This window comes from Fulmarus glacialis, unplaced genomic scaffold (genome assembly GCF_000690835.1).
Source record: "Fulmarus glacialis isolate BGI_N327 unplaced genomic scaffold, ASM69083v1 scaffold39438, whole genome shotgun sequence".
Taxonomy (NCBI): domain Eukaryota; kingdom Metazoa; phylum Chordata; class Aves; order Procellariiformes; family Procellariidae; genus Fulmarus; species Fulmarus glacialis.
Window position 1 is genome coordinate 19,317 of NW_009227024.1, and position 11,435 is coordinate 30,751.

The 11,435-nt window shown below is 36.0% G+C and overlaps 1 protein-coding gene across 1 annotated transcript; it reads right to left on the reverse strand.

The window, feature by feature from the left end:
* Positions 1-781: 781 nt before the first annotated feature.
* Positions 782-10,696, reverse strand: GBAS (glioblastoma amplified sequence). The gene is made up of 10 exons (XM_009583011.1): positions 10,537-10,696; positions 10,413-10,458; positions 7,452-7,546; positions 5,409-5,479; positions 4,863-5,003; positions 4,416-4,447; positions 3,036-3,130; positions 2,103-2,186; positions 1,008-1,296; positions 782-976 (listed from the first exon to the last, which is right to left on the reverse strand). Exons 1-9 carry the CDS (start codon positions 10,694-10,696, stop codon positions 1,232-1,234), a joined length of 789 nt encoding a protein of 262 aa, XP_009581306.1. The 3' UTR covers positions 782-976; positions 1,008-1,231.
* Between the last annotated feature and the right edge of the window lie 739 nt (positions 10,697-11,435).

The following is an 11,435-nucleotide window of genomic DNA, read 5'->3' on the forward strand; positions in this document are numbered from 1 at the left end:
TGCAATTTTTCAAATTTTCCATAATTAACACTGCAAGATGAGAGAAAACACTGGTGGTGCAATACATGTAAGGTGCCAGTAAAATGTGAAAATTAAAAGGATTTTATTGACTGACATATTCTTCCTGAAAACTCACTGAAATGTACAAACTGGACATTCAGTAACTGATTTGTACATTCTGTATGTTACACTGATTCTCGTAGCCACTTTAAAGAGAGAATATTATTTTCACTTACAGGATGTTCACATCATTGCAGACACCAAAAGTGTTGATATATTCTAGTCTAAAAGTGAAACCAAAATAGAACTGGACATAATGGTACACCGCTTTATGCCAATCCTATTGAGTCAACATGCGCCAGTTTCACACATCAATTCATACGTACCTACTATACAGTTAGTGAAACACCCGACCAAGCATATGTCTGAAGTCATGGTTGCTTATTAAATTAAACCCCTTTTCCCAGACTTCCAAGTTTTTTGTAGAGATAAATGTACTTAACTGAACTGGATTCCCTGCAGAATGTTCAGACAACCACGTCTTGTCAGTACCTCTTTGAAAACCGTAGGTCTTACTGCACAAAATTAATTTCAGGTGTAGATATCTACACACGTGATTAGTTTCAACAGGCTTCAGAGTCCTTGCAAAACAGAATGCCCTATTCTCTGTCCATAAGCTACCACCTGACAAACAGTATTATCCTCAATTAATGACTGCCTATTTGTTAATTTAGAGCTACTTACTGATTTCAGGCCTGCTGGAACAGCTAGGTGTATTTCAGAGCTGCCTGAGGGCTTCAGAGCTTCTAATTTCAGAACTCCCACATCTGTTTTTAAAATCTGCAGTCATTATAATGCTACACAAAGTCCACAGCAACTGTAATGCTCCATTCTGTTGCTGTTACTGACCACCGGGCATTGCCTATGTAGCAGAAGATATTAAATACTGTATGTCATACTTAACCTGAGGAGCTGTCTCACAGAGGAACTCATGTATGTCTTTGTACTTGTTTTCAATTAACCAATCTTTTAATTACAGCCCTATATTTCTTTTTTTCGTGGTACAATCCTAAGAGCAAAAGGTCATTAGATTCTGAAGAAAAGAGGTCTCTTTTATAAGCTCAATACAGTACTTTTATATTCCAGACTATGATATACAATGTATACCATAAATTAATTTAAGACAAATACTTGTCATTTTATCTATGTAGGCACAAGTAAATCAGTGACTTTACTGAAGCGGAGAAATCTTCAATGGTATCATGATTCTGGATTCCATTTCCTGAATAAGGGGCACTGAAAAAAATTGAGACAGGGTTTAATTTCACTAACAGAGATCATTAGCAGTTCTGCACATTCAGTTTAAACAGATATTACTGTCTTCAAATTAGTCTCCTAGCTAGTGCATGCCAAGTCATCAGTAACCAGCAAAATTCCTGTAACTGAAGCATAGTAGTTTTGAGAACAAGTGATTTTTTAATATAATCTGTCTGCTCCTTTGAAGACAAATATTTCTATTCCTTTTTACCATAATGAAAGTTATCTTACATTTTTCTGGTATACTTCCTTTGAAATGTACCCTATGGAACCAAAATCTGACATGCTTAGCATACTTTTCTGAGTTTTGTTATGAAAGCTATCTTTGATCTCAAAGATCTCTTGGCTTCTAGTTCCAAAGTCTAAATTCCCTTTTCAAAGGAATGCATTTAACAAGGCTCCTGTATTTCATGAAATATTAGAGGTAGTAATGTAACATAAAGATACATTTCACTATTGGCACCCTAAATTTTTGGACACAAACCTAAGCATTTACACAAATCTGTTCCTTCTACGGGAGAGGTGCTTGTATAAAAATTTACTATTAATGTAGCAATTTTTTAGCAATTAGGCATCTTTTCCAAGTTTGTACGATTGATTGCAAAATTCACTTTACAGCTTAGTGAAATGTCCCTCCTTTCCCTTACAGTAGAACAACTGACACACAGACACACACACACACCAGAGATGCAAAACTTTTTATCATTGTGCAATGTACTGAAGAACAAAAATGATGGCACGCACAAAAGTCTACCTCCAGCATTCCAATGAAGTTAATAGGTTACCTGTGTAATAGACTAGTTCATCCCAACCAGGTTTATGCCATGCAGCGTTCCTTATATCTTCTCTGGTTTGGAGATCTCTGTAAGCTGGTGAGGGAAAACAACAAGCACAAAGCTTAGAAGTAACTCCTTTTCCTCCTACACATGAACAGCTCCCTTAAAAGTATTCTAGTGTGTAATTAGGAGGCTGCAAACACTGGGAAGGAAAAAAGTCAGTTGTTCTTCTCCACAAAAAGGAAAAGCTCCCAAACCAACGCAAGCAGAAGGAACTGGGGAAGAGAGAGAATGCTTAGACACAGGTAAGACAGATAATGCAACAGAGTACAGTTCTACATGAGTGGTGTCAAATTTCTAATGCTGGAATATAATATTCTGAATTGTCGAGATATGAAGATAACACTGCATATTTTCCAAAATAAATATTAGACAATGAGTTTCTTCAAGTTGAAACAATCCTAACATGTGAAAAGCAGCTAAGCATTTGTGGAGACTAACATGCAGAGAAAGCCAAAATACCATGATGTAGTAACGTACATAAACGCTTGACTTTCCTTTTTGTAGGTGTGGTGTATGTGATGCTTGAAACTAAACTGTAAAAACCTGACTTCGGCATGAATGGGGATCGAGAAAAGAGATGGCAGGACATGGCTTGTCATGCTTATGTTATTGAAAGCAAACAAGTAGTCCCTAATAAGAAAGGGCCGTGAGAAACTGTTGATGGAAACAGAACAAAACATGAAATGTTCACTTCTGCTTGCTTCTTTGAAGAATAAAGCTACCTACACAAAAATTAAGAAAATCACACTGTTGATGTAAAACAAAAAAACCCCTTTTAAGACATTCCTTTGCCTTTTGTAAAAACCTTGTCTCCTGGGCAAAGTCAACAGTCTGTTAGGGGCTGATTCAGTGAGAAAAAAGCAGAGAACACAAATTTACCCCAAAGGTGATGAACCATATACAGCTGTCCAATTTGTGAGAAAAATCCTCCAACTGCTTCATTATTATCCTGTCGGAAACGAATTGCACGAGCCCTACAGAAGAGCAAAGCAGCCATTAAAAACAGCATATCTGGGTAGGAAATAAGTGATAATTGAAAGGAAAACAGAGTTGAAAGGAAGCCAAAATGTTAAACAGCATTTGCAGTATACTTCAGCAATTAAAAATAAGAAAAAAAATCTGCAATACACTGATTTTCAGCACTAAGTAATTAAAATATACCTATGTATCTTATCAGAATGAGTTAAAATCGGAGGCCTACAGTTTCACTAGACTGTGCATTAATCATTCAACGTTAGATTCAGTATAAAGATAATTGCAGGAACAGTGTAAAGTGGCAGACCATTTTTATAGCAGGTTCTTCTAAAGCTAAATCCTTGAGTCTCAGTCATATCGTCTTTGCCACACTCATTTACCAGTGATTTTGTGGCAGTGGAATACAATCTTTTTATTCACATAGACTTTTGCTACGCAGCTGACCTATGCAACACTCCATCATTTGCTGTGTAAATGAGATCACTATTTCTCTTAACTATAAATCTGTTGCATCTTCTAAAACAGATTGGCTACCGCTATAGATATGCCTGTTTTATAAAAATTCTAAATTCAATTTACTTTATTCAAATTACTGTAATTAAATAAATTATATCAATGACAATGACACATCTAAAAATCCGAGTCCTCACCTTTGTCAAAATAATTGAAAATACTCCAAATTGTATAACTATCAACCATCAGAATTGCAAGGACAGTGAATGTAAATTGAAAGAAACTTACACTGGTTTTAAATAAGACAAAATCAAAAGCATATGCGCAACAGAAGACTGTCTCAAATGCTTTTAACCTATGTATCAAAATACGCACGTGCTGCTCAATAGCTTTTCAAGAAGCAACTTGACTTTTAAAGATTAAAAGAGCCCAGATTTAGCCCATTTAAACCAAAAGTAAGTCAGCTTCTAGTGGTCTTGTGAAAGTTGTGAAAGATCAACACAGTCTCAAGGAGTTAACTGTCACCCTTCACTAAGCAGTGCTTTCTGCTGAAAATAAATGGTTTCTGCTGTATTACAGCAAACTACAAGGGTTATGTGAAGGAAAGCCAAACCACAGAGCCCACAAGGTTGTTTGCACACAAAATTCCTCTTTCTTTCCTCAAAGCATAAATTAAGGGTCGAAGAACTATCTTACAAGTTGCCTAAGTACAGAAGCAGGCCATTAACTGGGTGACTGAAATGCTTTGGTACCATTCTGCCACCTCCACTTCATGATTTTTAAACATACATCTCTCAAATAGGAGAACGCAAGTGCTAAAGCAACACTTACCAGTAATTTCCCCACTCAATCATTGTTCCGGGCTACAAAAACAAAACAAGACTGTTAAAAACGTAGTTTAAAGAAAGTTAGAATACTTGGGCAGTTTTCACAACATTTACGTTTGGAAAATACTACGTATTAACAAAATCACTTCCTTCAAGTGATAAGCATATTATAATCAACTGTAATTACTCTGTTTACTTACTGTATTACTTCTTAGTCATTTGCCTGAAGTTTCCTTCAAACGAAAACACAGGGTTTTCAGCCCTGCAGATATTAGTATCTTGTTGGAGCCTGCCTTCATTTTGGACCCCACACTCTGAGAGCAACAATGACTCAGACATCAGCTTTGATAAGAACCAGATTTTTAAGATGAGGTCTGTTTTCCATTTACATGCTTTGAACATTTTACGACAGCATAGAGCATAAAAAATAAAAAGAAAAAATTAAACTTACTCTAAGTTGATAGGATCTCAGTTCATAAATATTAGGCCCCTCTCTGGGAACAGGTTCATTCCAGAAACTAAACTCCAACAATAATTGGTTCTTGCGCGAGAGAAGCATGTTACCTCTTTCTTTGCGAAACTCTGTGAATTCCTAAAAAACAATGTGATCACTGTCAAACTGTGTATTATGTTTCAACAACAAAAAGCAGTATACCATACAGTGGCTTAGATTTTTTTTTTTGAATGCTATCTTGGGGTTTTGGGACATTGCAATCCTTTAAATTGTAAAGGCATCTAAATTCCCCTGGCATGTTTGAAAATTTCAAGTGGCACATGTACACAGCATCAAGTGTGCTTCAGGAAGTATTCAGGTATTAAACCTCAGTATTTCTGAAGATGAGAATAAACCCTTTTCCAAAGAGGTTTCTAAGTTTGTACAGGAAGTGATGAGATATTGAAGTAAAAGCACGTATCCAAATGTGCAGTTTTTTGCTCTGACTATTCTTTGTTCTCTTCTGAGTAAAATACAAATTCTAACAAAATCAATGCATTTAACCTTATTTTGACGGAGTTTACTCATGACTTCATTGAGAGCTGGATAGCCTCCCTCATATCTCCATAGATGAACTGAAACAGAAAAAAGGAAGCTTTTTCAGGAATGTCACAGACCAGTGCTAAATCTTATGGAATATCACAGTATAAAATGCTCTTTATACTACAGAATTATACAAAAATAGAAATCAGGTAACAGGTTTAAAAATAGATTTTCATTTAAGAAAGCACTACACATTTGAACATTCTAAGAATAATGGAATCATCTATTTTTTGAAAAGGGTTCTCTTGGAAAGTTTTGCAATCTACTCTGAAGATAACAGGGAAATTTCTGAGAGGACTTTTTGTTGCCATGCTAGTAAGATGTGATTATTTTACATGACTGTAGTTGAAATTGAGATTCAATTTAAGAGGATGACTTAATTCCAAAGATGTATTTTATACCAATTTCATCTAAGAGCAATAGAGGGGTAGACTTTTTAGTTCAGTAAATTACTCAAGCACAAAGAGCAACACGCTTTCTGTAGGACATGAAAAATGATGCAAATGTTATTTTTGAGGTAAACATTACATTAAAGAAAGCAGAAGATATCTGAACATGCTAGAATTGTTACATTTGCTAGGATTTTCCCCATAAAAACAATTTCAGAACAGATATCTACATTTGATTTTTTTCAAAGCATTCTCTCTTTAATAAATCATAACAAATCCCTTCAATAAATCATAACAAGATTTATTTACAAGCACTTAATATAGCAAGGCAACAATATTTCACATCAGAGAGTCACAAAAGCTATTTTCTCTCCTCTAAAGCAGTCCTGTGCCTTTCCCAGGAGAGCGAACTGGAGACTAATGTAAGGCACTTCACTATGATAGCAGACTCATCCAGTGCGCCTGCTTCTGCTGTCTTATCCCCAGTGCAAAATTGATATATCGACCTAATATTAACATAGCCTGGGCACAAGTACTGAACAAGTCAAAACCCCATAATCTGCTTTACTACACCGCTAGAACTGTTGCAGTAACATTTTCAAGGCAGGCTATGGATGCAATTACAGATACAGTGTGTGTTAATACGTCACAAAAGCAACGAATGAGACTTGGCTAAGATATTTTCATTTCAATTGTCTTCATTCCCCAATTTCCCTTCAACTTTTAGAATTGCTTCTCAGACATTGTTTGGTTTATCTACTGTTATTTCTTCGCATTTGTTCAGTGTCAATATTGCAATATGCTGTGAATGCAGGAAAAATTAATGTGTACATGAATACATTTTTCAATAACGAAGCAATGACATTGATACTAGCATAGCTCTAACAATGGAGCTACATTACAAACTACATAACAAGTATCAGTACACCACTCTGCATTCGTGGCTTCCCACTCCTGCAATTTCCCAGAGCCTAGGAAATTTTTCAGGTTTTCTCTCTACACTAGACTCTTTGTAGTTACCTCTGTAGCTGCTCTTCAATAATTTCTAGTTCCAATATATTTGCAATCTGCAGAGTTAGGCAGTATCCTTATATGCACATGAACAGAAATATTTTTACTTTCCTCCAGTAAAGGCCTAGCTTATTGTTGAGTTTACAATGCCATCATTTTTTCAGATGACGTGAATGATTTGCATTTCATTACCATACAGCAATTACAGTATGAAAGTCTGAGTAAAGCTTTTATACTGGCCAATGCAAAATAAACTAAGCCTTTGCCTTTACCCTAAATATTCAGAAGCATGATCTGTGCCCGCAAAATATTACAGGACCCCTTTTTACAAGCATTTCCCAAAACTGTTAATCTACCACCCAGAAAACATGAAAGTGTATTAACAATAGGACAAATTTTAGGAATTAACGCTTTACTGTCAAACTCAACAAGACAAAAAGCACTGTAAATGTTAATATGACTAGTGATAATTGATGCACACACGCCCTCACTGTATACATTGCTAAAGGTTTACTGTCAACAGAGATGATTTAAAGAGAAGAAACCTGCCAAGCACATGTTTCACTTGTATGGTTTTACATTCTGTTGTACTTCTATCTCCTACCAGCCTGATCTTGCTCTCCGTACCACGTGTTCCAAGTCCCCACCAGTGCACATGGGTAGTGTTTTTCTTCATGAATCTTTGGCAGCACCTCTTGACTTGAAAACAAGGAATACAAACACTATGTTGCATTTCCTTCAGGGAGGCTACAGTTGATATGTATAACAAATCACCACACGTTTATCATTATGGTATGAAAATTCACAAGCTCTACTTTTCAGAAGAGAAAGCTGAAATACAAAAATCTGCTATACACGGGAAAGATAGCTACAACACTATGAAAAATTAAGGTAAGTGTTACCATTTCTTAGACTGTATGACAAATACACAGCATGGTAGAATTCTTTCAATGCAATAAATTATGTCTATCACGTAAAAGGTTATCCAATACATTAGGAAAATAAGTATCAGGATGTTTCACTTACAGAAAATGCAGCCTAACTACATGGGTGATTTGCTTTAGGAAAAGCTTTTCTTTATCAAGAGAGGTAGAATATACAAAAATAGAAAAAGACAGTCTTCTGTACCAGTTACAATGCTATTAATTCTGTTGAGCTGAGTCAATAAAAATAAGTATTTTGACAGATCAAATGATGACTGTACTTCATTGTATGCAGCCTTATTATTTTCTACCATTTCAGAAAGTGGTCTTAGTTTGAGGCAACTTACCCATTAAAGCACACAGTGAAACTGCCTTAAAAATACCTCCAACACAAAATTTCTGTTTGACTATTTCCAGTATTTCTAATGTTTTTTCAAACTTTAAAAATGGCCTACATTAGCTTTAGGAAATTAAGTTTTACCGGTGACTGACTCGGTTAAGACACCTTTCATTGCACTGTACTTCGATGAATAAGTCAATTAGTCTGGTTGAACTTTGCCTTTTAATATTTTCCCCTGAATAATTACTCCTCTTTCTCAGTTTGGCTCATAGGCAATGAGTCTCCGCACAGTATCAAATAACAGGAAGTAGGCTGGTCTTGGGCTGAGAGTCATTAGATATGAGTTTTCCTCTTGATTCTGCCACTGACTTCCTAGACAACCTTGAGCAAATTTCATTACCGATTTGTACCTCAAGATTTCTCACTACATAGTGTAAATAATATGATAGACTGACTCTCCGAGGATGTTTTCAAGGATGTTTCACCATCAGCTCGTTTTTGCAAAGCATAAGGAGATCCTAGAAAGGCAGCTTTAAACAGGAATGTTAAATTATTACAATAACCCTAAAATATATTTTGTTGCAAATTATAGAACAAAATGCCCACAGAATACCTTATGAACACTGTCTTTTTCCTTTTTAAAAATAACTGTTCCTAATTCTTCAGAAGGAGTCCTTAACCACAGTGATTCATGAAGTACTCTCATAATTGTCTTCATTACATTATTTCTTTATTAATACATGATGACTAATCCTTATTCTGATTTCATACAGAATAAGGAATTAACCTGTTTGTCTTTAATTTAGGGAGAGGAAGGAGGGAAGTTCAGAGAGGCTTAGTTTTTTTATTACTCCATTCTTAAGTTTTCTCCTTCCCTGGAATACTTAAATTTGCTTTGGTTTGTAAAGAATAAATCTAACCACACATACTTCATCTGATTGCTGTCAGCAGTTTCTTTCTTAGCTGTTGTCTCTTTCCTTGAAAATAAAAGCCTCTGCTTTCACTCAACATTTAGGTAGCTTATGAGATAACACGGAGAAGTGGTTCCCCATCCTGTATAATTGGACATGTTTATATTAAGCTTTTAAACAGAAAGCTGGTTGAATTCTAACTGTGTTTCTCTGTGTATTTATTTTTTTAAACAAAAAAGCTAAAAATACCTTATGACTGAATGTTACTGTAGTGGATTTCTGTGTTTGTATAGCAAGGAAAACAGTTTTGGTTATCTAGATCCATTTCAAAGCTGAACACATGAAGGCACAGAGATGTTAGACGACCTACTCATGGCTGTACAGCCAACCAGTAACAGAGTTGAGGACATAAACTGGGAGTTGTGAACTTCTTCCCCACCCTCCAGCCCAGCTGGTGTTCTCACCAACACACCACACTTAAAAAATTGGTTGCAGTAGGGTATCATCATACTAAGAATGTTTTATTTAACTGACAAGATGATCACTGTCAGTGAGAAAGCACTGCTGTTTCAAAACGTGTGAGGCTCGCTATGTTTCCAAATTTAAACATACAGTTCTTGAAAAGGCGGTTGTTCTGGCTCCAGGGGAGTGATTATGTAGGCAGAATAGGATTAATATTTCTGCAATTTCATCCTTAAAGCAGTAAATTTAAAATGTTTACTAATTCATACATTTTATAAAGCTGTAACTTTTTGCAAAACCCATAACAGTGCCGCTCCCTTTGGAGAATATCACCCCAATGAAAAGATCCTATCCAAGGATTTGCATAGCTCTTTATGAGTAGTTCTCAGTAACATTACTTTTGTAGAAGGATATAGATGAGCTGAAAGTCAACCCCTGGCTTTTTAAAATCCCCTCAAAGTTATACTTCAATTTAATACTGCCATGTAGTTCTACTTACCGGTGATCTCTCCCTTTTCCTTCCTGTATGCAGACAATAACCACCCTCAACACATTCCTACATGGCAGCTGGAGTGGGACATGCTAGCATTCCAGGATCCACCCGCATGGACCAGCAATTGTAAGACAACTAAGGGAAGGGGGAGAGCTGTTCCAACAAATGTCACCAATGTTTGGACAAAAGGCATCATCCTAAATTGCAGCTTAGGAAAATGACACCTCCAAGAGGGAAGGCACAGGTGTGAACTGGCTAAAGTATCTTTTGCCATTTCCCTCCAAGAATAACATGATCTATTTACCATCATATCCTGAAAGTAAAAGTGGAATTTTTCCACCTCCCCTCTAAATAATTATGGTATTTGCCAATTTTCAGAACAGCTTGTGATCAAATCAACATGTCTAAAATGCAAAAACATAATACGCACACTTACCAAAGCTTGTTGTAGGCGTCTAGACATTCTGGTTTTACATTGTGAACTGAAACAACAACATTAGGTGAGAAATGCAGGAACGGAATAAAGAAATGGTAATGTTAAATATAAAAATATCACTCACTCTGTAGTTTATACAGACTGCTGGTCTCTCTTTTGGCTAGAAGGTTGGAGTGAGCATCTTTCCTTGGATCGACTTTGCGAACAAATAGCGATTTTAACCAACTGTCTTCACGAGGTCTGCTAGCTGAAGATACCAGTCCCCTACATATTAACAAGTACATTATACTGTCACTGAGCGTGTCTTGAAAAAGCCCGCAACACAGGGAAGATAGGCACAACCAAGTTTAATGCAAACGGTACAGTTACATACACGTCTATTACTAAAACCTTCTGCTGATCCACTGCCTAGCAAGGTAGAGGCATTTTTTTCCCCACTGAGATTTACCCTCCCACAAACCATTTTACGTGACACAGAGCTGAACAGCTAACCATACACTATTCACTTTTATTCTTTGTGCACATAGCAGGGAATGGGTGGATGGCTGCTTTTGCTGCCTATTTATCTTCTTTTTAATCAAGTGTCTTTGCTCAAAAAGACTGGGTCTGTCCTGATGTATACAGATAAGAGTGAAAAAGAACAAAAAGACAGTGTGCATAAGGAAAAATCCGTACAGTGTAAATAGGAAAGTAATTGCCATATGCTCCTATGTTGCTTAAATATAGCTCTAAAAAAGGAAAAGTTAAATAGCGCCATCTTTCAAGTGAAAAAATACAATGAAAGTCTAATTTGGAAAAAATTACAAGTGGCAGGAAACAAACAGTCTGCAAATATTTCAACTCTACTATGTAGAGGTACAGATCCACATTCTTTGTACAACATTCACAATTTCCCTTTCTTTGAAACAGAAGAATTTCACTGTCTTTTTTTATCTAATCTTTTTGCAGTTTCTGCAAGTACACTTCCAAAATAATACCACTTTCCTTTATATCACAGAATATGCAAAACATTACAATTGAGAA

Coding starts and splice junctions, on each gene's coding strand:
- GBAS (XM_009583011.1), bottom strand. CDS start 10,696: ATGTACTTGTTAATATGTAGGGGACTGGTATCTTCAGCTAGCAGACCT. Junction 7,547..10,412: donor GACGCCTACAACAAGCTTTG/GTAAGTGTGCGT, acceptor CTTGTTTTCAAG/TCAAGAGGTGCTGCCAAAGA. Junction 5,004..5,408: donor GTAAACTCCGTCAAAATAAG/GTTAAATGCATT, acceptor ATTGTTTTTTAG/GAATTCACAGAGTTTCGCAA.